Here is a 26,112-nt window from a genome sequence, read left to right on the forward strand (position 1 = left end):
AGTACTGTACAGTTGCGAATCCATTCTCTCGAGGACACACAGCACTCTCCACTATGCTTTGCTTTCCAAGAATCTCGTCTTACTCCTCTGTCTCTGCGCTTCCTTCTTCGCCTTCTTGGCCTGGCTCAAACTCGTTCCAACCTCTTCCTGCATCTTCTTTGCAAGCCCATCCTCTTCGACCTCATCGAGCACGAAGCATCCCAGGTTCCCCTGTCGCCAACGCTGGATCAACCACAGCGCGGCAGCCTCTATATCAGGCACCCCTCCTTTCTGTAGCCGACCAGTCTTATGACACACCGCATTAAGCATCTCATGAACATCATTCGTTGGCGGGCAATACTCGCGATAAATCTTAGGATCGTGCTTGTTGATGTGGAAGAGGAGATAATCCACAAGCGTCGTGGGTGCGATAATTGTGTCCTTAACGCTTCCGCATAGCGCCAGCCTAAGCATACTCTCTGGATCTGGCACGAATGGCACGAACACTCCGGGCGTATCAACAAGGTACACGCCTTCCGAGCCAGCCTCAGGGTCGCGGTCCACAATCTTAACTCCCGACGCAATCTTGCGTGTGATCCCCGGCTGCGCTCCCGTATACGCCGCCTTGCCGCGATTGACACCTTCCATGCGCAGTGCATTAAGAAGAGAGGACTTGCCCACGTTCGGCATCCCGACGATGAGCATGCGACTCCCTGTCAAGCTATCCAGCTCTTGGGCATGCTGCTTCGCAAACGCAAGCACAGAGCGCACATCCCGCTTCGACTTGTGGTCCGAGAAGAGAACTTGCTGTGGCTTGTGCCAGTCTCGGATTATAGCCTCGCGCGCCTTGTCAGCGGGCCGGTTTCGACTCCCGAGATCGCGCTTTGTGTAGACGACGAGTCGTTGGCGGCCGGCGAGTGAGCCTTCGAAGAGGGGGTTGCGAGAGGTGAGGGGGACGCGGTAGTCTCGGCATTCGATGATAAGGTCGATGTGGGAGAGCATAGTGACCATCTTCGAAAGACCGGCGGCATGATGGCCAAGGAAGTATGAGCGGGGGAGGTTGAGGTTCGGGGGGAAGTCGACGCGTGGAACGAATGAGGATGCCATTTTGGCAGGCTGTGCTTGTCTAGCGGTGGGCGCCTCGGGACATTGTTTCTAGTCCCTTAATACTGGGCAGTTAGGACGTGGAATGGAGCACCGTGGGTTGTTGTAGGAGCCAGAATTTGTTGAGTTTAATGGCAGGGTCAGACGAGGCTGAAGGTTCAAGAAAGTTGCTCTCCAAGGTCCAAGCGGCAACCAATCATATCAGGGTTTCAAATCGCTGTCTGTCTCCCTGGTATGATCATACTCGAGTACTTTGGTTGTATTCCGTAATTCCTTTGTAAATTAATTTTTCTCCAGTGTTTTTTGTAAAAGTATACATACACAAAAGGCTAAAAAAATGATGGAATTTATCTCTTTTAATGAACCGAACTTTGATTTAATAACAATATTTTTTGGTGGCGCTCACTGTCGTATAAGATTGAGGGTGCATAAACAATTTACTAAAAGAATAGAGCAATAAGGGCAGCCTGGCAGAATAATTGAAAGGCGTTGCTAATTGCTGCATAGTATTTATCTAGTATATGCTGACGGAAAGCTACTAGCCACTCTTGAACCGTGTCCCAATCTACAAACCCTAGCCTGATGTAACTATGGATTTCATAGATATATTACACTGCCCAGAACATATCGACCTCAACGTCCTTTACCGTGATAGACCACCCCGGAAACCTCGCTCTCGCCCACACAGTCACCACGTCTCCAACTTCCAAACTCCGAACGAACTCGCCATTCCCTGTAGCCTTACCACGGCCGGCCTTCTGCAACTCTTCCGCCTCATCGGATTCGGCGTCAATATCGTCATCCCAGCGCCATACGATTGTGTAGTCCTTGGCTTCCTTTGTCGCAGTTACGTTCTTCTGCAATGTCTTGCCATGCGGCAAGAACGGATGCTCTAGTTCAACCGCAGCTGCCATGTTCCCTGGATCAAGCCACGCCTGATTCCTCGTCGGCGCTCCATTCTTTTTCAATGGAGGATCTACAGACTCCAAATTCCAAGCTAACGTCTTCTCCACATCGCTCTCTGAACCTTCTTTCCGCTGCCTTGTTGGTTGCGGCAACTCCGTAGATCCCTCCAAGGCCGCACTCTCATACTTGTCAATGACCCTCGCCCGCTCTCTCCCAACATCTAACCATGTAAACGACCCATTATAAGTTCCGTGATCTTTGTATTCCCCGCCCCACCCCTGATCGCGCATCCTGAACTTAAAAACGATTTTCCGACATGGATGCACTTCACGCGGTTGTGATTTCTGGGCCCATGCTGAATACAGGGCGGCGGTGGCTGCTTTCGAGGCCTCGGACTGAGTGGGTAGGAAGACATGCGGTCTCATATTGCCTGGGCGTGCTGGCGGAGGCGCACGGCTGGGGTCTGTGGAAGGGGAGCTTGCAAGACATCCGAGAGGGAGGGTGCGGGTCTTGAAATGTTAGTGGGCTACAAATGGGCAAAGCGAGGGGAACATACAACGAAATAGTTTTCGTGTGAATTACCCTGCGCACAGGCGGGGTTGACACTCGGCAGCACGGCGGAGGTGTGAGGCCAGTACTCGGCATAGTCGATTATGGTGTCGGCCAGCTCGAGGGGAAGGGAGAGGCTCTGGAGGATTGCTTTGACGACAAGGACGTCGGCGACGGTGGGGTCAATGGCAGGTGAGTTCGGAGGAATGCTAAACGGATTAATGTCTTGGAGGCTGGAGGAGGACGCCGTGAGAAAGTAGGGGAATGCCATTGGACTTGTTCAGCGAATGGATGTGCAGGTTTCGTGATTAACGATACACTATTTCAGTGGTCTAGGTTGGTGAACGCAAACGGTGGAAATGATGCAATGAATCGGAAATGTTGCTACTCTAAACCATTTGTTTATCCTCCCGAATTGAATATCGAATATATCAGTGGCGAGATGGTGACGCCTCCACCACATTATCTTGCGTGACAACGTACGTTGTCTACGCAAGATGGTCTGTTCTGCCTGGAATAAGCTAAACGCGGGAGCGGCCGTTATCTATGCCTAATCAAGAAAAAAGGGCACGTGAAATCACGTCATGTGTAGTAAATACTTACCGCCTCCAGATTAGGTGAGATTGAAAGTTTCTGCCATTTAGGCTTGATGGGTGCGTGCTTGGTGACCAAGCCGACTGTCGGAGCTTCAAACACCGACGTCTCTCTGTTTAAATAGTCGTTGCCGTGGACAATTTACCAGGGGCCTGCTGGTAACCAGTTCACAGAACAATGAATGCCTCGAGAGCGGCCGTGCCCGCGACGCGGATAGTTTCAAAACCAATCAAACCTTTCTCGAGATCATGGAGCCGACCACTCTCGGCGGCCAGACCGGCCATGTCTGCGGCTGCTCCGGCCTGCCACTATTCTTCTCGACAGCTCCACACCCAGCTGCCAAGGCGAGCAGAAGCTCCAGCAGCGACAGACGCCTCGAACCCGGCAATGTCCTTCCCATGCCTCGATGCGCTCGAGAGCAAGACAGCGACGCTGGAAGCGCGTTCTCATGCTAGTGGCCCCGAGCCTTCCTATACCAGTGGCGCAACAGAGGTTTACCACTGCAAAGACCCTATACTGCTCGACTGGGGCGGTGTCTTACCTGGGTTCAATGTGGCATACGAGACCTGGGGCGAGCTCAACGCCGACAAATCTAATGCGATTCTGCTCCACACTGGGCTCTCCGCGTCCTCGCACGCGCACTCGACAGAGAAGAACCCGAAGCCTGGATGGTGGGAGAAGTTTATCGGGCCAGGAGGATGCCTAGATACGGATAAATACCACATTATCTGCACAAATGTTATAGGTGGATGTTACGGCTCTACTGGGCCAAGTAGCATCGACCCGGCCGATGGGAAGAACTACGCCACCCGCTTCCCGATTCTCACCCTGAACGACATGGTGCGCGCCCAGTTCCGCCTCGTCGACGGCCTCGGCATCAACCAGCTCTACGCTAGTGTCGGCGCGAGTATGGGCGGTATGCAGTCCCTCGCGGCCGGCGTACACTTCCCTTCCCGCGTAGGCCGCGTTGTATCGATCTCAGGCTGTGCCCGCTCGCACCCTTATAGCATTGCGATGCGACACACACAGCGACAGGTGCTGATGATGGACCCGAACTGGGCGCGGGGTTTCTACTACGATAGGGTGCCGCCGCACGCAGGGATGAAGCTGGCGCGTGAGATCGCGACGGTGACATATCGCAGCGGGCCTGAGTGGGAGCAGCGGTTTGGGAGGAGGCGTGCGGATCCGAGCAAGCAGCCAGCACTGTGTCCAGATTTCCTCATTGAGACTTATTTGGACCATGCAGGCGAGAAGTTCTGCTTGGAGTATGATCCAAATAGCTTGCTGTATGTGAGCAAGGCGATGGACTTGTTTGATCTCGGCGCTGAACACCAACATGCTACTGCTTTGAGGAGGGCAGAGCGGTCAGACAGCTTAGAGGCATCTGGGGGGGACTTTTCTTCGTCGACGTGCAGTCTGGATTTACCCGAGACGCCATACGTAGAACAGCCTGGCCAGGTTCCTGTCGACCTTAACGGGCCTATCGCAACGTCTACTGCTCCTCCCGCGGACTTAGTGAAAGGGCTGCAGCCGATGCGAGACATCCCCACTCTTGTGCTTGGTGTGGCGAGCGACATCTTGTTCCCGGCATGGCAACAGCGGGAGATCGCGGAGACACTGAGAAGTGGAGGAAACAAGAGGGTGACACATGTGGAGCTTGGTGAAGACGCGAGTTTGTTCGGACATGATACATTTTTGCTGGACCTGGAACATGTGGGGGGGAATGTGAGAAGGTTTCTCGGTTGAAAAGGTTGGAGGGGTTGGAGAGGGGGTTGGTTAGATGAATGTGAGCATGTGACAAGTGGAGATCCGTTATGGATGTTAGGCCATTTGATGTTTGTTTGTAACAATACCATAATTGGATATATTATGTCCTACGAAAGGATGGTGATGGTACTGAGTCGTACAACAAAACCTGGCAGTGGGCAAGACACAGTCTCGGTCACGCCAAGAACCCTCATTGCATATCTATTGTGTAGAATAAGTTATGTATTTATAATGAAAGTAATACATGTATATACGGCATATGCAACCAAGAGGTCAAAAGTCTGCCTGGGCGTTCTGGGCGTTTCTTAGCTCAGTATACTTGTTGTTTTATCGCACATCACATTTCTCATATCTGAAGCTATCTCACCTCGATGGCGGGGTTTAAACCTGGGGAAAGCTCGCTGCTCGGGCCATCCCAATTCCGGGACCCTGATCCATGGCATCGAGCCAACAACAACACAACAAAAGTAAGACCACACTTAGTCGAATAGTATCAAACTATGAGCCTATCAAACCAGCTCTATACGAGAATATCTCCAGATATCCCCATGGGTGCATCCACCTATCTCACCTTTCCATCTCTGCCGAATATTCCCCACTCGGTGTCTGGCGTGGAATCCCAATGTGCACTCTTCCCCGCCTGTGATCGTCGGTATCATGCGAACTATCAACACGAGGCGCACAATCCCCAGCCCTTCAGTTTTGAATGTCTACCTTTGATTGAACAGGGCATCGGACTGTTACTGTGCATAAAGAGGTCAGCGGTTCCACACCCGAGGTTCCACATTCCCTAGGTGTTGCTTTATTCTACGCATTATCCCTGTCGATAGTTGTGCCGTCGGAACATATGTGTGGCTGGAGCTAGACGCCAGCGGGCGGCCTCTAGACTCCGCCGCTATTTTGCGGCACTGCCAGTCGCGATCTTGTATCGACAATTTGTCTATTGCTCTTCCCTTGGCACTGGACTTGGCTGATGAATAGTGTCCTTGTGCCTCGTTACATGACGCTGTATAAACTACCATGGACCTATCAGCTGCCTCGTACTTTTCTGCCCCTCGAATGCCGCCAACAAAGCCGCTGGCTGTCAGATGAGCCGTGCCGTTATGTTTCCCCTCCCGCAGCTTCCCCAGGTTGTGGCAGACGCCTCCTTGTATAAGACAGCCGCCGTGCTCTTCCCTTCTGCGAACGGCAGATCCCTCTTTTTCGAGTGGATTGATAATTTATTCTCCTACAACATGGCTTCCCTACATCTGGGAAAGCTCCTAACTACTTTGATATCGTTCTTTTTGGTCGCCAGTGCCCAGAGCTCATGGGACCACGAGCTGTTTACAAGCAGCCCCCCAGTCTACCCGAGCCGTGAGCCCACCAACTTGTCAATATACGTTTGATCGCGCTGACAGGACTTAGCTTCTACTGATGGGAATGGATGGGAGGATGCATTCGCCAAGGCACGCATATTTGCCGCGAACCTGACTCTAGATGAAAAGGCCGGACTCCTCACAGGAAACATTCGGGGCCCATGTGTTGGTAAGAATCGTCCACGTGAAACTCATCGCCTATGTACTCACACAGCTAGGGAATCTCGTACCAATCGCGAGACTCGGTTTCAAGGGACTTTGTATGCAAGATGGCCCTGCAGCTCTTCGACAAGCAACCTTCGTGTCTGTCTTCCCTGCTGGCCTTACCATTGCCGCAACATGGGACCGGAATCTTATGAATACACGAGGTTCATACTTGGGTGCTGAGTTTAAGGCTAAAGGAGCACACGTTATGCTTGGACCTGTGGCTGGGCCGCTAGGTCGCTCTGCATTTGCTGGAAGGGGGTGGGAGGGTACCTATTTACCTACCTACCTACATTGGTACAAGTATTTAGGCATACTGACGCGTTGATAGGTTTCTCACCTGATCCGTATCTTACGGGAGTAGCTATGGAGGAAACGATCACTGGGATCCAAAGTACCGGCGTGCAAGCCAATGCTAAACGTACGCCGATGATGATTCTGTGAAAGAAACGGATGAGATACTGACTGGACCACGCAGACTGGATCGGTAATGAACAGGAGACTCAAAGAGTTCCCTCCAACAATGGAGGTGTCAAAATTGATGCTGTTTCCTCCAACATCGACGATAGGACGATGCATGAAGTGTACATGTGGCCCTTTGCAAACGCACTCCATGCTGGAGTTTCTTCGGTGATGTGTGCATACAACCGCCTTAACGCATCCTACGCTTGTCAGAACTCGAAGATTCTGAACGGCTTGCTGAAGGAAGAACTCGGCTTCCAGGGATATGTCGTCAGTGACTGGGGTGGCACTCATTCAGGCGTTGCGTCTGTCAAGGCCGGTTTGGACATGGATATGCCAGGTGCGATCGATTTCCAATCACCAGGACCTTCATATTTTGGAGGAAATTTGACAATCGGGGTAAATAACGGATCTTTAACGATGGCTCGAATCGACGATATGGTGCACCGCGTTATGACGCCTTACTTCTTCTTGAAACAGGACACAAGTTACCCGTCTATAGACCAATCGTCGGCCCCACTGAACAAATGGATAATTCATCCTTACCTACAGTCCTTTGTTTATGGCGCCAAAGCCAACGTTGACGCACGCGGAACGCATGCAAAGCTCATCCGCGATGCGGCAGCTGCGGGAACAGTGCTTCTTAAGAATACGGGAAATATTCTTCCACTGAAGGCCCCAAAGAATATAGGAGTGTTTGGAAATGACGCTGGTGATAATATCAATGGTGTATACACTCTCAACGTTATCCGCGATAAAGGGTTCGAATATGGTACCTTGATTATCGGAGGGGGTTCAGGGTAAGTTGCAATTCTGTATTTTGAAACCAAAACTAATACCCATGAAGGACCGGTCGACCTACATACGTTGTGACGCCGATGGATGCAATCAAAGCACGCGCGGCTGCTGATGGGTCTATGGTACAATTCATTCTCAATAACAACTACCTAGCCAGCGACCCTGACCTTGCTTTCTCCACATTTGCCCCGTTCCCTCCCGACGTTTGCCTGGTCTTTATCAAAACATGGGCTACAGAAGGTTCTGATAGGACCACTCTCGAAGCCGATTGGAACAGCGGGGCCGTCGTCAAGAACGTCGCTGATCGCTGTCCCAACACCGTCGCTATCACACACTCTGGGGGGCCAAACACCATGCCTTGGGCCTCTCACCCAAATGTCAAAGCCATAGTCGCTGCCCACTTCCCCGGCCAAGAGAGTGGGAACTCAATCGTTGATATCCTCTACGGCGTTGTCAACCCGAGTGGCAAGCTGCCATACACAATTGCCAATTCGGAAGCTGAAGACAAGTTTGCGCCTATCACCGATTCCCCAGAACTGCGAGCAACGACAGATCCAAACGCATGGCAGTCTGATTTTGAAGAGGGGCCACTGATCGACTACCGTCATTTCGACTACTACAACTCGAGCGTGCTATACGAATTCGGCTTCGGCTTGTCGTACACCACATTTGGGATGACAAACCTGGGAATCACGAAAATCGACGAGAAGGTTACGGCGCGCGCACCGGCTGCCAAGACAGCACCAGGAGGGAACCCGAACTTGTTCAAAACCATCTTCCGAGTTACAGTTGCCGTGAGCAATACTGGCGCGGTGGCTGGAGCTGCTGTGCCGCAGCTCTACCTCTCGCTGCCTCCAGTTGATGGCATTACGGCTTCACCGCTTAGGGTGCTGAGGGGCTTTGAGAAAGTGCTTTTGCAGCCTGGGCAGAGCCAGATTGTGACGTTTAATTTAATGCGGAGGGATGTGAGTTTTTGGGATACAGTGAGTCAGGAGTGGGTTATTGCGCCTGGGAAAATCGGTGTGCATGCTGGGTTTAGCAGTAGGGATTTTAAGATCGAGGGGAGCTTCACGCCGTTATGAGGAGATTATGGATGTTGTTGAATGATATTGCGGTTTGATAGGGCTGGAAGGGATATGGATGCATATATTTTAGGTTATGGCGTTAAGGAGGTATATGGCTGGACAGGGTAGGCTTTGGGGCTTGAGGAAACCGGCAGTTAGTGGCCGATGGTCAGTACAGAACACAACGGTAGCATATTGAAGCATACTTTAAAGTTTCCAATGTTTTGAACCGGCCCTTCCCTGCGAGTTAAACGCGTGGGGTGATGCATCGTGGTCATTCGTAGACGACGTTTAATATATAGATTCTTGCACTGCCCCGATTAGGGAGTTAGTCTAGCAGTTAACTTTATTTGTTTCCCGGCTCGGAACCATGGATACACCTAGCTAATATTATACTTCCAGACGGATGAATCCTTCCGGAATCTAATAGCTAATCACATGATCTTACATACCAGACCTATCGTCTAGGTTAGCGACTATGTTACATATTAACCAATAGGATGAACCTCTTACTTCTGCAGGATAGGAAACTCATGAATATCATAGCCTGGAGTTGCGCCTTTATTCGGGAGAACTCGAAGAGACTCCTGGGTTGCGGCAGAGATGTGATGTGATCGGGGTCCGGATCTGACCAGGACTTATTCAGCTCAGCAACGAGTAAGGTTTCTGTTTCCTTATTCCCGGTCCGAAAATGATATTTTGGTATCGTCGGGTAGAATAAACGGGATGGGGCATGGATGAATTGATATAGTAAGTCTTCAGGGTGAGAACTGTCTTATAGGAATTATAGAATACCAATGTAGAGATCAGAGATTTCCCCACAGTTCTGACAGTTTAACCAGCGGGCACTACTGTAAGCACGCCCCGCCACAGTAAGTGCGCCAAGCCCCGAAGCTCCCCAGCCGCGCTAAAAAAAAAATCGTCTTCTAATCGCAGCGATAGCAAGCAAGTAGCGCAAACCGACCTGCACGACATTGACATTGCGCACACCGCGCCCCTCCCCCCACCATGACCCCAACCTCCTCCCACCATGCTGCGCACCTCGCCGCCACAGCCCTGGTGTCCGGTGCCGTTGTCGCGACTTCTATACTTGCGTTCCAGCGCCTGCGGAGGGAACGCAGGGTCGACGACCTGAAACACTCGATTCCGCCGCCGACTGGGGAGGAACGGCCTGATCTCGTCGCGCCGACGCCGCAATGGAGTAAGGAAGATGAGAGGAGCGCTGAACTTGCTGCGCGGGCGATAAGGGGAGAGTATGATGACGGTAGGCCCATCTGTACCCAGCCCTGGCGTAGCTGCAACTAACGGACGAGCAGAACTCATCCTCGAGCAATTGGCGCGCAACCGCGTCTTTCTTTCCGACTCTGGCCTCGCAGCCCTTCGAAATGCGAAGATAGTTGTTGTAGGCTGCGGTGGTGTTGGTTCGCACTGCGCTTCTGCGCTCGCACGGTCGGGGGCCTCACATATCCGCCTCATCGACTTTGATATGGTGTCTCTGTCGTCGCTGAACCGACACGCGGTGGCGACGCTAGCGGATGTTGGGACGCCGAAAGTCGAGTGTTTGCGTCGGCGGCTGCGGGCCGTGACACCCTGGGTGGATTTCGATTGCCGGAATGAGATGTTCAGCGAGAAGGACGCGAACAGGCTACTCAAGGACGCGGAGTTCGTGGTGGATGCGATTGATAACATCGACTCGAAGGTCGGGCTGCTAGCATACTGCCACGGGAAGGGAATACAGGTGGTTAGCTCCATGGGTGCGGGGTGCAAGAGCGACCCGACAAGGATATTTGTTGGGGATATCAGTGCATCAACTGAGGATCCGCTGTCGCGCTCTACACGGCGCCGACTGCGTCTACGAGGCATCGCAAGCGGGATCCCGGTCGTCTTCTCTACGGAGAAGCCAGGCTCGGGCAAGGCACAGCTACTTCCTCTCTCCGAAGAGGAGTTTGCAAAGGGCAAAGTCGGGGAGCTGGCGCCAATGGCCGATTTCCGAGTCAGGATATTGCCTGTACTCGGCACCATGCCAGCGGTATTTGGCTGTGCAGCGGCAAACTACGTTATCTTGAAACTAGCCGGGTACCCTACCGATAATGTTGAGACGAAGGGGAGAGATAAGCTGTATGAGGCTATTCTAGCGCAGGTGCAGGGCAGTGAGGAGAAGGTTGCCAGAGCGAGTATGGGCTGGGGTGCTGAAGACGTGAAGGGCCTCAAGTTACCGCTGACAGCGGGTGATGTGGGATACTTGGTCGAGGAGGTATACCGAGGTCGTAGCGTGGTTAGTGGGGTGCCCACAAGGTTGGCGCTTGTAAGGTGGCGGGCTCCTGAGGGAAAGACGATCAACGAAGGGGAAGTGCAGAAGAGTAGCCGGCTGCGGTTGGGAGAGCTTGTGTGCATGACCAAGGAAGAGGCGAAGGTGCATGAGCGGAAGGTGGTACTTGGAGGGAAAACGATAGAAGAGATATATGGGAAGGATATTGTAGAGTACGTAGAGTCGAGAATTGAGGAGGAAAAGGGGTTCGCGACCTATAGATAGTAGAGGTAGGATGGGGTCTGCGACTTTTATATAGCTATATTTAAAAGCATGACTGCCATGCTTTAGCATGTTTTAGGCTGACGATGAGATGATACCAAGATGATATTATACTAGATGTTTGATATAGGAGGAGGCTAAGGTTTTATTGGCGCGGAATAAATCGCGCTGGTTAATGCCAAGACTACTGTATAACAATCAAGCTTCAATATATGTGGGGTTGGACGATCTTAGGGGAAGGAATCTTTCGTCCGTCCTAAATAGATTAATCTTAGCGTTTCTTATCGGCCTGGGCCTGGACGATCAGCCCACACGAACAGGCACGGCGTGGCGCAGCCGGAAGGTATCGACTTGCCCCCGTTTATTGTTTATCACCCTTTTGCCCTTTTGCCCTTTTGCTCCTTCCATCCCTGATTGCGACTCTACTGCCCAAGTATCCATCCTCCAAGAACATGGAACCTACTGTCCTTATTTAACCGCTATTTGTTCGGTGTCATATCAGCTGCCTGGTCGCCCACCTATTTACTCTTGCCCAGTCGCTGGCGCGCCGCTGTCATGTTCCTGACTCCCAATCGCCGGTATGTTACGCTTGCTGGCGCCGTCCTTTTCCTCGAATGGACGTGGGTATTCCTCTGCAGCCCTGGGCACAAGGACATTCTAGCTTCCCTGCCCTCTCAGCACAAAGCAGCAAACGACGATATCTTTGACTATGGGTTTGTCCAGTCCGCTGCGCTGAAGGATATATGCGACGCAGTGGAATGGAACAACGAGTTGATCTTCACATGCGACAACAATTCAGGCAGCGTCGCAGATGTCAAGAACTCGATCTTAAACTGTCTTCGATTCGCCATCGCTGCCGGTGGGCTACTCGTGGCCCCTCGCATCATCATCTCCAACAGCAGCGAAACCTCCTCAGTCGACTCTGCGACCAAACGGACAGACTTCAGCTCCATGTTCGACCTACACCACTTCCTCATGTCCCTCCATCTCTCCTGCCCCCAACTCATTACCCACAAACACGTCGACGACGTCCCCCCACGAGCATGGACACACAACCCCTTGTCTCTGCGACCAGAGGACCTCCAGTCCCCTTTCCTCTCAGCCGGCATCCCGCGTCCAGAGACCTGGGGCGCCGAATTCCACACCTGGCTCGGTAACCAGACCGCCACTCGCAAGCCCACCGGCGGCCTCACAGTGGTCAACCTCGCGCGCTCCCTGCCCGTATACCCGGTCTCCAGCGACGAGGACTTTGCGCACGAATTCGGCATGTTTCTCAAGATCCAACCCGATGCGCGAGTACTCGCCACATTGACCTTCCACGCCCTGATTCGCAAGTACAACTTCGACGCGGCAGACTCGAGTGCGATTGCGAGGAACGCCTATGTAGGCGCATATCTAGGCTCCGACGGCAAAGCGACAGACACAAACCATTCACCTACGACACTCGCACAACGTATCCTCAACGAAACCCTCGCAGCCGACCTCACGGTTCTCTACCTCGCATCCACCGATCCATCAAGTGGTGAGCGCCTCGCCGCCGACGCCTCCCCACTCAAAATACAAGTTACCTCAAAATTCGACCTCCTCCCACCACAAGACGCGGCAGCCTTACAAGCCCTGGCGCCGGAGCAGCAAGCGCTGGTGGATTACCTCGTTTTGGGGAGGGCGAGCCAGTTCATGGGTGTAGGGGGTGATGCGTTTGGGTGGAGTGTTGCACTGGGGAGGGGAGGGAAGTGGAGCAGGGATGGGGGTGAGGGGATGGAGGGTGAGCTGATGCGGGACTCGTTGAGTCGGATTTATGGGAAGCAAGGGGATGATGAATTTGCCAGTTGTTTGTGGCCGTGATGGGATGCGCGTGTGTAAAGGAAGTAGAATGGTTGTAAATGTTAGCGTTTCAGAGCGGTTGGGTTTGTATGATATGTTGATACAGGTAGTAAGTGGTCGTGTGGTAAGAAGTATTCGGGGCTATACGGTTATCTTGTAATCATACTCGGCGAGGTAGATATAAGAGATATCCGCAAATCTACAAATCTACAAATCTACTGTGGCTAGACGTGAAGAGACTATGCACATATGAGATACTTACTCCCTTTGTACACTTTCACACGGATAAATTATTATCTGAAGCTTCACATGCATTTTATTTTCCTATGGCATTCCAAACGTCTTTCCCCATCTACTTTGACCCACTATTCACATAGCTCCAAGATTTCGAGGAAAACAAGAAATAGCTCAATAGAGCGACCGTTAGGTAACATGTTGGCTTTCACTTTTTGATACCACTGAACCCCAAACAAAATGCTTCTTGAATTTGGCACTGTAAGCAAATTGCTAGCTACCTGATATCATAAACCCGTTAGCTCCATTGCTTCCCACTACTTAGTCAAAGCTGATCAGATCGTCTTCTTGGATTTGTACCACTTCTTGTGTCTTAGTGACGGCAGTAATGTCGGCCCCTTCATTGTTGCCAGCCCCTTCGTTATTGTAAGCCCCTTCATTATTGTCTGAAAGCCTATATGTCTGGCGTGGGGTGTGTTCGACATTGGCATCATCTGGGGGAGAGTGGTCAGGTTGCGTTAGCACTTGGTCCAACTCCTGAGGCTGAGTCGTCAACCCAGGGGCACTTTTGTTCACTGAGGCCTCCGACTTGGGGTTGTTTTCATTGCTCTTAGCTATCTGGACGCTTAGGGGATGACCGTGTCGACGTGTTCCATGTAGTCTCGTTATTGCGGCATCTGCTTGCACTGGGGAAGCCATGGTGACAAAACCGAATCTATTAGGGGAGCCAGGTGTTGCATTTGCTTCACCATTCCTAACGAAGGCGTCCAAAACAGTACCACATTGCATGAAAAGAAGTTTCAGTGATGCGCTCGATTCAGCCCTGGCGACCCCTGAAACAAAAAGTCTTGTGGGAGAGGCGGGAACAGGTCCTGTCGTGGTCGCGATTTGCGTCGAAGCACCAGGCTCAGTGTTGTTAGTCGGGGGAGGAGGAACCCCACTGTAGGAACGATCTGACTTGAAGACCAATGGACTCTTTGTAGAAGCCTTCTTTGTACCTTGTCCATTGTTATTCTTCTGTGCTGACGCAATGACTTTAGTCGAGTCGCCGATTCTATGTGGGAGGCTGGGTGCCCCGGCGATTGTAGCATAAGTGTCTGGATTTGGGCTAGATTTTGGTGGCACAGGAGGGAAATTCTCATCGGGTTGATGGACAAAGCCCTCCGTACTACTTAGGAGTGGTTGAGGAGATCCGCTGGGCGATCGTCTTTGTTCTACCTGAACGGAAATATTTGGGGGGTTGTGCAATATTGCTACATTTGTCCGCCCGGTTTGCCTAGCACCGTTTGAAAGGTCCACGGGTCGATAACGATCTCGAATAACAAGTGTCTTCTTGCTGGGAGGAGGCCCAGTAGATTGTCTCGCATTACCATCAGACGTTGGGGCATCCCATTCCCGCCAGGCGGTCGCATCAAATATCTCAACATTTTCCAATAACTCTGACTCGAGAGAATGAACTGCTGGATACAAAGCAGGTGCAACAGAATCGTCGGCAACAGCAGGTGATGCAAGTAGTGGGAGATTGTCAGTAGCAGCAGCTTGACTTGCCTTTTCACAAGGACAAGCGCATGGGTCAGAGCAACGCATGCTACAAGTGTGAGCGGCATTACAATTCATTGCCTTTGTGCAGGGCTCCTTGCAAAATAGATCCTCGTGCGGGAAGCTAGATCTGTTAGCATTATGATAGCAATCGTATTAGGGGTATCTCACGAATGACAATTGTACCGGCACTTATGACCACAAGGCATAACACCATTACATTTGACGCCGCAGCCACCAGTCAAATTGTCCAACTCAACGGAAGACTCAACCACCGTTTCAGTTGAATGAGTAGAGCACACGATAGGAAACCCAGAACTGATGTCAAAGCGCCCTTGCGATTTCATGGTCATCATGACAGAAAACCAAAAGTCGTAGCTTTCCGCTTCGGAACGAAGAAGATTGATACAGTTTCCAAAGATATACATGCCACGTCGGGCACGGGACAGAGCCACAACAGCGCGGTTCTTATTCTCAAGGAATCCAATGGTCCCATGCGCATTACTACGGACTAGTGACAGTAATATAACGTCGTTCTCCTCGCCTTGATAGGAGTCAACTGTGAATACATTGAATGGCCCGCGAATAGCGAGGTTTGGAACTCTCTTCAGCAATGTGAGAAGTCGCTTGCGTTGGCCATTGTAAAATGTCAGAACCGTTATTTTCGAAGAATCAATGCCATTCAACACCAGGTAGTTAAAGAATGCGACAATCATATTCGCCTCCTCAATATTGTACGTGCTTTGTGCATCATCTCTGCTCTCTAGCCAAGTATGATGGAAACAGTACGAGTCCCGACCTCCCATTCCAGGGATCGGCTGGCGAACACGCCGATCAAGGACCGAAGGGTGATCTTCCAAGCCTTCGTATATTGGGCTCAAAAGCTCTCGTAGGCCCGGAATCATTCGACGCTGTTTGTTAAGCATAGTGAACTCAACTCCGTTATTTACCAACCGCTCAAACAGCGATACACTGAGATTGTATGGGTGTCTCTCGAGATGCGAAACGTTGCAATGGGCTTGGAGTTGTTGATGGTCACCGACTAGAATAAGGTGGTCTAAACTCTCAAGCATGGCGGCCAGAATGGTTCCCTCTAAAGTCTCGGCCGCCTCTTCGATGAGCAGAGTGCGCGGCTTCAGACATGCGAGCAATCCTCGATATTTGGAAAGACCGGTTGTGGTGCACCCGATAAGCTTAATACCAGTCTTTCGAATGAAAGTAGCGTCGCCCTGCCATCTTGCAATCTTGAGACGATCCATTGCTCTCGAATAGTCTGTCAAATGTCGTCGAAAACTAGCCAGATATTCTTTGGTGGCGGCATCCTTCAGGTATTGGTAAATTGCGCCACGATCCTCTTCATCAATGTCCCAAAGATTTGGTGTCGTGCAGAGAATTGCCCCAACTTGAATATTTGAGCGTGCCCTGCTGTTCCTGCCAATGAACTCTCTTCGATATGGCACATATTTGCCCTTTAGCGCCTCAATGTCATCTTCGTCCTTTGACTTTCGTGCCTCAAGTTCTGCCTCGTTGAGGGTTTCATATTCGTAGTCATCCTCATCCTCATCGTCTTCAAATCCGTTGTTGCTAAGAGGGCATCGCCTGGGAAGGACCTGTTGATCGAGACCAAGCCAGGAATAGAGAACGCCGCCAGCATCGGCGCCTGCGTCCACCCATTCATCATCATTAAGTGAGTCATACTGCTCTTGGGTTATGAGGTTTAGCTTGAGGAAAACGCTGGCTTCTTCTGCGCCTTGGTCATTCATATCTTGGATGTCATGGATAATCTCCTCTGAAATTCGTTTAAGAGCATCCTGGGCAATTCGTATCCTGCCGGCACTACCGGTTACCCCGATTGCGAGTTGGCCTCGAAGCCTATACAGCGTCCTCAATTGAATGATTTCGTTGGACTCGCTAGATCTTCCTCCGAGGCGAAGAAAGTTCGGCTCAAAAGGCTCAATCAAATTTAGTAGCTGGTCAATTGCATGATTTGTCTGAGCAGATACCAAAATTGGAGGGTCTCCAACTATCCAGTTGTTCAGCATGATCTTCAATGCCGTTATAGACACGAATGTCTTTCCTGAATAAGGTAGAATAATTAGTTTCATATTAATTGATTAACTTCCGAAAAATTTGCGTACCTGTTCCAGGAGGACCCTGTATTATTGCTACCTTTTTGCAGAGTATTCTGCGCACAGCGGCCATTTGAGAATCGTCCAATTGAGAACCCTTGAGAGCAGGCCACTGGCCTAGAATATCCACATCTTGAAACACGTTCGCGTCAAAATCTCCGGCTGTGAGTGTTTCGCGGGCTGCTTCAGCAGGCAGTAATGCACTCAGGTTCATACGAGGTTGCTTTTCAACATCTCCGGGTGGGCCCACTGTCTTCCTCAGTTCCATCAAATGTTCTGCCATGGGAAAACTTAATTTGTTAGAATTGGGCCGGTGAGGAAAAGGGAAGCACTTACGTCTCGGACATCAACTTTTGCATTGCAACAAGCATATGCCTACTGGCTTCAAAATACCCAGATTTGGCCTCGACCATCACATACTCCTCTGTTGGATCAAACTCGGATTCCTCAATGCTAGCCCAGAATATGTCAATCTGCGGCGGATCTTTTTCTACTGCCGCCAGTGGACGAGCAGCAACAATTGCAACTTTGCAAATAGTTTTGAAGTTGTCATGCACTGGACTGAGGGCGACCATGGTACCTTGCTGCAGGCGGCTGGATTGAGGCCAGCGAATACGCTTACCAGCACGCTCCGTAGAGAACTCGACACGGGCTGCAACACCCATATTTGCAAAGGTATACCCCACAATAAAGACCTGTCAATCATAAGCTTGGCTCTAAAAAAAATAGAGGCATCTCACATTTGTATAAATAGAGGTGGTTTGAAGGTCAGAAGTCCCTGGGTTTTCTTTGTAAGAACGAACTGCATCCAGTAATGGATATATGGCATCGTAGCGGAGGAGTTGATACTGAGAGCCGATATAAGCCTCTTTGCTTCCCCAGGGACCTCCCATAATATTTTCCGGTAGAGCTTCTGTATGAGTGGCGCCATGTGTAGAGCCGGGGTTTATCTCTGCGCCAAAGGGAATCTCTGGAAGTCGCCTCCATGCCTCCTGGGAATGTTCGTCATCAAGTTGGTAAGGTCGGGTTATGTGTTCGCGTAGTATCGGCTCAAAGTCGGCGGGAAACACCTTTGAGAAAACAACTTTCACCTTCATTAACACATTGTTAGTTTAAAAGTATATTCTGCACTATAGTGTTTATATCTTACAGGTGAAGAAGACTTAAAGTCTGCTCCCCGCTGTGGAAGCTCTGCCTTGAATACAGACATTGCGTTGCAAACGGCATATGAAGAGATACCACCAAGATCGGAAGGTCAGTTCTCCGAAAGAGTCCAATGCTTAAATTTTAATGCTCTTTCATAGCATCAAAATGAATTTGATTATTTGTAGGACTGAACAATGTTTTTAGAGTATATTGACCTCAAATGGTTGTTCAAAGAAGGTGAAGCGAAGTGCGTTGTGAACCAGGTTTGCCCAACCTGTCAAATTAAAACGGGGAGGTGTTTCTGCCGAGACATTGCAAACGCAAGCAATGCAGCAAACGCACAAACTGTGCATATCGCCTTAATTTCTGGACGAAGTGCCATTGAGTGGTGGTTATAAGAAAATCACGCCAAGAGATACCTTGAACAGTAGAGACTACAGTTGTGAAAACATGCATCCTTTGCAGCACTCAGAATGAATATAAGCAGAGAGTTTGCTTAGTTAATAACAGGAAATTAATAAAAATAACAGTGTCATCCTTATTTCCAGGTTAGCAAAATTATTCAACGTTAATACGAAGACGCTTAATTCCTATACTCGACGAGCGAAGTTGAAAGCCGCCGAAGCCCCAATATCGCCTCCTATTTCTAAACGCGGAGGACAAAATAAGATACTCTCGGACGTACAAATTAAGGCGATATACAAATATGTCGAAGATTCGTATCATGCAGGTTACGGGGCATCAAGAGCAATGGTTTTTGCAGCAATTGGCCACTTGCGGGTGGCAGAAATACCACTGAAACCAGCGCCTTCATGGCGCTGGTTTCAGGGCTTTATAAAAAGCCATTCTAACCTTTTTCGAGTCGTTAAAACGAAAGCGATTGCTTGAGTTCGAGTTACATCATGATATTTTGGCGGTAGAGGACTGGTTTTCAGTATATTTGTCATGGTGTATCCAATATGATATCCAGCCGCAAAACGTCTATAACTTTGACGAAACTGGCTTTCGTGTTGGAGTAGCACCAGGGGAGGAGGTAATACTTCCTATATATATTACAGAGGTATGTACAATTAGTTATCGTCATTGAAATATAATTGAACTGACCCTACTAAGATGTATGTTCCAATGGCCGAAAATCGCAGGTCTATTACTATAATCGAGTCAATCTGTGCAATTGGACAAGTGATTCCACCAGTGATTATTATACAAGGATGACAACATATGGAGTCCTGGTATCATGAAAAGCTAAGCGGCGACGAGCTTATATTGCTTCATTTTTTCGAGACTTGGGCAAAATACGCCAGGAAACATTCAAGAAAGGCACAATTATAGGAGCATTTCGTGAAGCTGGAATGTGGCCAATAAACCCTAAAGAAGCCTTGAAAAAAATAAAGGTATATACACTGTCTGAAAAGGCTCTAGACCTACTGCAAATTCCACAGACTCCGACAAAATTTGTACATTCAGAGCTCAAATTACAGCATTGGCAGGCAAAGATACCATACCTTTTATCAAGTCCATCGGCACAAGAATGGGATTCTTGGGCGCGCGGTACTGAAAACGTCCTTGCTCAAGGAGAGTTAGCTGTTCTACAGTATGATTTACTATCTACAAAGGTTGCGAACCAGCAAAAGGCAAAGGTCAAAAAGGAGCTTCGTATTCGTGGTGTTGAGGCCCGCAAAGCCAAGCTTTTAAGAAAGCGGCAGGTTACCCAGTTGTTAAAAGCAAAGCAGGAGGTGCCTCCTGATTTACTTAATCCAATTCCTGATCCTGAAAAAATTGCACAGGAGTCAGAGATTCAAGAAGAAGCCAATATTCAATTGATTTCAACAATAGGGTGGTCGGGATCACAGGTAGACGACGACGATGAGACTGGATTTATAAGATTTAGTGGTTTGGATGAGGACATATTTACAGACAGGACAGAAGAGAATTTGGATTCAGGGTGTTTTAAAGTAAGAATAACGTGCATGTATAACGAAAGTGCCAAACAAGCGAAAGTGCCAAAATCATGCGGTGACCAACCCCCCCAAACTAAATGTTAAATTCCTCCACAACAAAACATGCGCCATAAAAATGATGAAAGCAAATTAGTGGTAGCTATCCAAGCTATGCAAAGCGACCCAAATTTGCGCCTTCGAGTTGCAGCTAGGATCTATTCTGTAGACCACCGCAAGCTACGTCACTGTTTACAAGGCGTACCTTCACGACGCGATATCCAAGCCAACTTACAGAAATTAAGTAACCTAGAGGAATCAGTTCTTGTTCAGTATATACTTGACTTAGCTGCTAAAGGTTCCCTCCTCAGTTGTCTATTGTTGAAGATATGGCAAATCGACTACTTGCAACACGCGACGCGCCATGCGTCGGGTCACGTTGGGCTTCAAACTTTGTTAAGCGCCATGTAGAGCTCCGGACACGCTTCCAGCGAAAATACGACTACCAGAGGGCTAAGTGCGAAGATCCAGAAGTCATTCGTGGCTGGTTTAAGCTTGTATGGAACACAATTCTAAAGTATGGCATCAACAATGCAGATATCTACAACTTTGATGAGACTGGGTTTATGATGGGCGTCATCTCAAGTGCAATGGTAGTAATGAGCTCAGATGGGCGGGCAAAGGCAAAAAAGGTGCAGCCTGGCAATCGGGAATGGGTTACAGTAATCCAAGGCGTTAGTTCTCAAGGTTGGGCAGTGCCGCCATTTGTCATTGTGGCAGGTGAAAACCACCTTGCATCTTGGTATAAGAATAGCGGATTTCCAGCAGATTGGGTAATCGCTGTTACTGCAAATGGCTGGACTACAAACGAGAGAGATATGAATTGGATTCAGCATTTTGAGAAGCACACAAAGCCCCGGAGTGTTGGTGGTTATCGCTTGTTAGTCCTTGATGGTCATGAGAGCCACCACTCAGACAAGTTTGAGGAGTACTGCAAAGAACACAACATTATTACGCTTTGTATGCCTGCTCACTCTTCCCATATACTCCAACCACTTGATGTTGGCTGTTTTGGCCCATTAAAGAGAACTTACGGTCAGCAAATTGAAGATATGATGCGGGCTCATATTATTCACATTACTAAGGATGACTTTTTTCCTGCCTTCCATGCTGCATTTAACATTGCAATGACAGAAAGCAATATTCAGGGAGGGTTCCAAGGTGCTGGGCTTCTTCCATTTAGCCCTGAGAGTGTAATATCTACACTTGACCTTAGGTTTAAGACGCCAACACCTCCAACCTCTCGCCCAAACACCGCTTAACCATGGGTTTCTCAGACACCAAATAACCCAACTGAAGCTGTATCACAGTCTACTTTCATTAAAAACCGAATTGCGCATCATCAAAATAGCTCTCCAACCTCAATCTATGCAGCTGTTGACCAGTTTACAAAGGGTGCATCGCAAATAATGCATCAATTAGCATTGTTAAAAGCAGAGAACCAAAACCTGCGACAGGCAAATGAAGTGCTAAGCAAGCGCCGGAGAGCTAAAAAAACACGACTACAGCAAGGAGGATCACTTAGTCAACAGGTAGCACAGGAGCTACAGGACGAGAGGGACGTTGTGCAGCAAGTAGAGCAAGAAATAAGGGCAAGTAGTGGTCGGAAGCCAAGGGAAGAAACCCATGCACGTCGCTGTGGCAAGTGTGGTGAGACTGGACACAATGCGCGCACTTGTCAGATTGTAATAGACAGGTCTGAGGAAGAGGACTCCGAGTAGTTTTAATTAATTTATATTGTTGTGGTGGATTTATCGCAATTCTTATGGGGTAGTCGCGATATTTTGGCACTTTCGCTTGTTTGGCACTTTCGTTATACATGCACGTTACCTTTAAGGATTCCACCATAAGATCAGCTTTCCAAAAGCTGATCTGGCCAATAAGCTGTAATACAGCCATCGAAAAGCTACGTACGTACTCGCAGCCTACACAGCCTACTACGCCTACCCTACTTCGGCCTATTACGCCTATACCGTCTACTTTTCAGGAGGTGGAACTGGGGCTACAGCGCTGGAAAGACCGGCTTCCGGAGGCCTGGAGTAGCCCCTCGAAACAGAGCTATAGTAACTGGGTTACTGGGGCCCAGCGGGTTCTGGCAGCCAGTCAGCTCCAGGAACTCGACCTACGGGCTGTTCGGCAGCAGGTCAAGAACTCGAAGAAGAAGCGGGGGCCCGGGGCCGGGGCCGACTCCAGTGTGGAGGTGTGCTCCGGGCTTCTGAAGCCCACGAGCTTCAGGCCCAGAAGCTCGCTGCCACAGAAGCCCGGAAGCTGAGCCAGGCTCAGAAGCAGCTCCATCGGGCAGGAATTGAAGCCCGGAAACAGGAGCGCCTCCGGAAGAAGAGCCTGGCTCAGCTCACTGAATTAGGCCTTCCAATTCCTCCAGAGTTGGTAGACCCAATTACTGACCCAGAGGCCGAAACTGAGAGCGAGTATGAGAGTGCGAGTGAGGGTGGGCGTGGGAGTGGGTGTGGGAGTGAGAGTGAGAGTGGGAATGAGGAAGTGATAATTTCGTAGAATGGAATTTTGAAGTACCTTTATATACAAATTACTATGGTTAGGTACTTATGGTCGCAATTTGAGTTGCCGCATATTGCTTCCCCTCGCTTCGAGTTGCCGCAGACTGTACGTACCTACTCACGTGAGTAAGCACGTGCTTACTCACGTGTTTACTTGCGTGTTTACTCACATGCTTGCTCACGTGCTTACTACTTATATGCCTACCTACATGCCTACTTACTTATATAGCTACTCCATGACACACCCTATACTGCACTGGAGGTTGGGGCCGCCGAGCACCGAGAGCCCTGCCTTCCTTCTACGATCACTCTGCCAGCTTTAAACCTTGAACTTGCGGGGTTGGAAAGCTAAAGAGATGTGACGTTGTATATCCCCACTCTGAGATATGCCGTGGGGCGAAGCTCCTATTAGCGAGAGAGACCCCGTGCAGTGGAGCCCATCCAGGCAGGTGGTGTTATATAGCCCTGTCTCTCAATAAGGCCGTGGTTGTCAGTTCTCTATTTCAAATTCGCAGCAATAATGTGGAACAGGCTTGCAGTCGTGGGCTTCATGGTGGTTATGGCTACCGCCTCGATATCCGACTCATGCCCGGGTTATTTAGATTATGCCAAAGAGTATCATGCTCCTTATTCGGCGGGGAAATATAACCTCTCGTCCCAGCGACCAGCTCCGTCGTGCCGGACCTTCGAGTCTCAAGCTGTCGAGGACACGATTGATCGGATGAAAAAGACCATGCGTGACCCTGATCTTTTCCAGCTATTTCAAAATGCCTTCCCTAATACCCTCGATACGGCGATTAAATGGCATGGCACTGCCGAGGGGAGCGATGAGGAGCTAACCTTCGTCATTACTGGAGATATGTAAGCTGATGTGACTGCTGAAATGAATATGCCTCTTATTAACGGATGTTAGAAATGCTATGTGGCTGCGTGACTCTGCAAACCAGATGCAATCCTACCTGCCACTGTTGAAACCAGCAACATCTAGTAACTCGATAGCTTCTCTCTACTGGGGCGTTATCAATCTTCAAGCCCGCTATCTTCTAACTTCGCCATACTGCAACTCGTTCCAACCTCCCGTCGAGTCTGGTATCCCACCAGCAGAAAACGGCGCTTCAACCGATGATAGAGTTTTTCCAACTTACGCCAACCAGTCGATATTCGAATGCAGATACGAGCTCGATTCTCTTGCTGCCTTCCTAGAGGTCTCGTCCAGCTACTACAAAGCCACGAAGGATATCGATTTCTTTAAGAAATACAAGTGGGTTGATGCTGTCAATGCCGTCCTGGATGTTGCGACGACTATGATGGAGCCAACATACAACCAAAATGGTAGCATCAACACAAGCCCATATACGTTTACACGACAAACCAACAGGGCTACTGAAACGTTTGCGAACGACGGACTTGGAAACCCTAGTGCCCCAAACACTGGGTTGATTCGTTCTGGTTTCAGGCTGTCAGATGATGCTACCATTTATCAGTTCCTGATTCCGTCCAATATGATGTTTGCTTCATATCTCGAATCTACCGCCGAGATTATGGGTGCCCTGCCAGGTCACAAATCTCTTGGCAATCGCATGGCTCAGATGGCCGTTTCTCTCTGCGAGTCCATCAATAAGCATGGGATAGTTAATGATCCCGTGCATGGCTGCATCTACGCCTTTGAAGTCGATGGATATGGTTCCCGGAATATCATGGATGACTCGAACGTTCCCAGTCTACTATCTGCGCCATTCATTGGCTACATCGACAGGAAGAATAAGGTGTATCAAAACACATGCAAGGTTATACTTAGCACTGCGAATCCGTACTTCATGAAGGGTCCTGTATTCAACAGCATTGGCGGTCCGCACATCGGGCCTGGGTTTGGGTGGCCTATGGCGAGTATTATACGCATTCTAACTTCGGATGATGACGCTGAAATAAAGGAGACTTTGCGCGAATTGTTGTCCACCACAGACGGGTTTGGGGCTCATGCACGAGGGAATCAACTCTTTCGATTCCTCTAAATGGATGAGACAATGGTAAGCCTGACTTTCATCTCACTGTTGCTAATGCTAATTGCTGCGACGTAGGTTCCCCTGGGTTAATGGCCTGTTCGGGCAAATGATTTTGGATATAGAGGAGAGGAAGCCGTATATCCTAAAAACAAACTTCCAGTAATTCGCATAAGTCAGATATTCTTATAATAATACCAACGCCAATCTTGATAGCTATGATCCTTCGCTTTAGTCTCATAGTTCCTGTGATATTATAGTGTTATACTATATTACATTTCACAAGTGAGTCGGCATCCCAAGCGAGTCGGCAGCAAAAACACTAAAAATTGACTATCACTACGACTACTACACCACCACCCTATATAATGACCCTTATTCAACTGCAATTGATTCCTAGTGCCTCTCGCACGTACAGACATTATGTCCCATAATACCACATACACCACAGCGCCGTTTCTGGCCCTTAGAACCCCCCTAACAGGCGGTCTCACTTGCCACCTCCATATAACTTAAGCATCAACCTCAGCACTCTAAAGGATATCCTCTAGGTCTCGTACAGAGAGGCTTCCTCCTTGCATTTTACGTCTCTTGCGCTTTTTTTCCCTCCTCTTTTTCTGTTCATTTGCTGCTTATGGAGCCTTAACTTCTGCCTTAAGTAGAACAGCAGCATGCATCATAGCTTGCGCCCCTTTAACAAGGCAGCTAATGGAATCATTAATTGAGGTAGGAGAACTATTCTATGACGCGGTTCTTAATATGCTCTGTTTAAAAGTTAAGCTCCCTTATAGTTTAAGGAGACTTTAAAGTCTAATTGTTACTCTTAACTATAGGAAGAGTTAGAGTCCTTAAGTGTAGATTTAATTGAGAAAGGACATTCTATAGCTTGTATAGAACTAAGCTTGTTGATTATTAGAAATCTTAAAATTAATAATCTTTCTCTTTAATTCCTTTTCTGAAAAAATACTAGAATAGCTTCATTTTCTAGTATCTATAATAAATGTTCTTATAGAACTTTGTTGTGAAAGAGAAGCTTGACTAGAACCTATATTTAAGTTAGTTAATGTCCTCCACAAGCGAGCGTCGCATACAAGTGAGTGTCGCACGCGACGAACACAACGCGCTCCTTATGTGTACTGCAAGATGCCTCAACAAGTTGATATTCCATCAACTAATCTTGAAGGTAGAATATATATTGCTATCGAAGCTATTAGATTACGCCAATTTAATAGCATTAGGGCAGCTGCAAAGGCCTCAAATGTCTGTCCTAAGCTACTTGAGAGGCGCCTAAAGGGAATACGCCCACGACGCGACATTACACCAAAAACTCAAAAACTCACTTGCTTGGAAGAATCAGTTGTTATTCAACATATCCTCGACCTAGATTCACGGGGGTTTTCGCCTAGGCTTCG

General features: G+C 49.3%; 8 protein-coding genes across 8 annotated transcripts; 5 read left to right on the plus strand and 3 right to left on the minus strand.

Annotated features, from left to right (window-relative positions):
- Positions 1-51: 51 nt before the first annotated feature.
- Positions 52-1,086, minus strand: MTG1 (Putative mitochondrial GTPase; the record flags this gene model as incomplete). Its single annotated transcript, XM_024466526.1, has 1 exon — positions 52-1,086. The coding sequence occupies one exon, from the start codon at positions 1,084-1,086 to the stop codon at positions 52-54; it is 1,035 nt and encodes a 344-aa protein (XP_024325375.1).
- Positions 1,087-1,483: 397 nt separating this feature from the next.
- Positions 1,484-3,206, minus strand: VC83_02874 (uncharacterized protein). The gene is made up of 2 exons (XM_024466527.1): positions 2,546-3,206; positions 1,484-2,498 (listed from the first exon to the last, which is right to left on the minus strand). The coding sequence occupies exons 1-2, from the start codon at positions 2,807-2,809 to the stop codon at positions 1,692-1,694; spliced, it is 1,071 nt and encodes a 356-aa protein (XP_024325372.1). The 5' UTR covers positions 2,810-3,206; the 3' UTR covers positions 1,484-1,691.
- A 103-nt stretch (positions 3,207-3,309) lies between these two features.
- Positions 3,310-4,878, plus strand: VC83_02875 (uncharacterized protein; the record flags this gene model as incomplete). The annotated part of the gene is made up of 1 exon (XM_024466528.1): positions 3,310-4,878. The coding sequence occupies one exon, from the start codon at positions 3,310-3,312 to the stop codon at positions 4,876-4,878; it is 1,569 nt and encodes a 522-aa protein (XP_024325373.1).
- A 911-nt stretch (positions 4,879-5,789) lies between these two features.
- Positions 5,790-8,978, plus strand: VC83_02876 (uncharacterized protein). The gene is made up of 6 exons (XM_024466529.1): positions 5,790-6,255; positions 6,307-6,426; positions 6,476-6,730; positions 6,793-6,882; positions 6,940-7,723; positions 7,771-8,978. The coding sequence occupies exons 1-6, from the start codon at positions 5,988-5,990 to the stop codon at positions 8,801-8,803; spliced, it is 2,550 nt and encodes an 849-aa protein (XP_024325370.1). The 5' UTR covers positions 5,790-5,987; the 3' UTR covers positions 8,804-8,978.
- Positions 8,979-9,749: 771 nt separating this feature from the next.
- On the plus strand, positions 9,750-11,335 carry VC83_02877 (uncharacterized protein). The gene has a single exon (XM_024466530.1). It carries the CDS (start codon positions 10,041-10,043, stop codon positions 11,316-11,318), a length of 1,278 nt encoding a protein of 425 aa, XP_024325371.1. The 5' UTR covers positions 9,750-10,040; the 3' UTR covers positions 11,319-11,335.
- A 164-nt stretch (positions 11,336-11,499) lies between these two features.
- On the plus strand, positions 11,500-13,334 carry VC83_02878 (uncharacterized protein). Its single transcript, XM_024466531.1, has one exon. The coding sequence runs from the start codon at positions 11,871-11,873 to the stop codon at positions 13,158-13,160; it is 1,290 nt and encodes a 429-aa protein (XP_024325378.1). The 5' UTR covers positions 11,500-11,870; the 3' UTR covers positions 13,161-13,334.
- Positions 13,335-13,501: 167 nt separating this feature from the next.
- VC83_02879 (uncharacterized protein) lies at positions 13,502-18,251 on the minus strand (the record flags this gene model as incomplete). Its single annotated transcript, XM_024466532.1, has 6 exons — positions 13,502-15,036; positions 15,084-16,989; positions 17,051-17,331; positions 17,378-17,736; positions 17,782-18,132; positions 18,192-18,251. 6 exons carry the CDS (start codon positions 18,249-18,251, stop codon positions 13,695-13,697), a joined length of 4,299 nt encoding a protein of 1,432 aa, XP_024325379.1. The 3' UTR covers positions 13,502-13,694.
- A 4,969-nt stretch (positions 18,252-23,220) lies between these two features.
- VC83_02880 (uncharacterized protein) lies at positions 23,221-24,712 on the plus strand (the record flags this gene model as incomplete). Its single annotated transcript, XM_024466533.1, has 2 exons — positions 23,221-23,561; positions 23,614-24,712. 2 exons carry the CDS (start codon positions 23,221-23,223, stop codon positions 24,710-24,712), a joined length of 1,440 nt encoding a protein of 479 aa, XP_024325177.1.
- Positions 24,713-26,112: the final 1,400 nt, after the last annotated feature.

This window comes from Pseudogymnoascus destructans, assembly GCF_001641265.1.
Source record: "Pseudogymnoascus destructans isolate 20631-21 unplaced genomic scaffold scaffold_7, whole genome shotgun sequence".
Lineage (NCBI taxonomy): Eukaryota > Fungi > Ascomycota > Leotiomycetes > Thelebolales > Thelebolaceae > Pseudogymnoascus > Pseudogymnoascus destructans.

Excerpts from the sequence above, each read along its gene's own strand:
- VC83_02878 (XM_024466531.1), top strand. The coding sequence starts at position 11,871 with ATGTTCCTGACTCCCAATCGCCGGTATGTTACGCTTGCTGGCGCCGTC.
- VC83_02876 (XM_024466529.1), top strand. The coding sequence starts at position 5,988 with ATGAGCCGTGCCGTTATGTTTCCCCTCCCGCAGCTTCCCCAGGTTGTG. Across the intron at positions 6,256-6,306 it reads CCCCCCAGTCTACCCGAGCC|CTTCTACTGATGGGAATGGA; the intron begins GTGAGCCCACCA and ends GACAGGACTTAG. Across the intron at positions 6,731-6,792 it reads TGCTGGAAGGGGGTGGGAGG|GTTTCTCACCTGATCCGTAT; the intron begins GTACCTATTTAC and ends ACGCGTTGATAG.
- VC83_02877 (XM_024466530.1), top strand. The coding sequence starts at position 10,041 with ATGATGACGGTAGGCCCATCTGTACCCAGCCCTGGCGTAGCTGCAACT.
- VC83_02874 (XM_024466527.1), bottom strand. The coding sequence starts at position 2,809 with ATGGCATTCCCCTACTTTCTCACGGCGTCCTCCTCCAGCCTCCAAGAC. Across the intron at positions 2,499-2,545 it reads CACACGAAAACTATTTCGTT|ACCCGCACCCTCCCTCTCGG; the intron begins GTATGTTCCCCT and ends TAACATTTCAAG.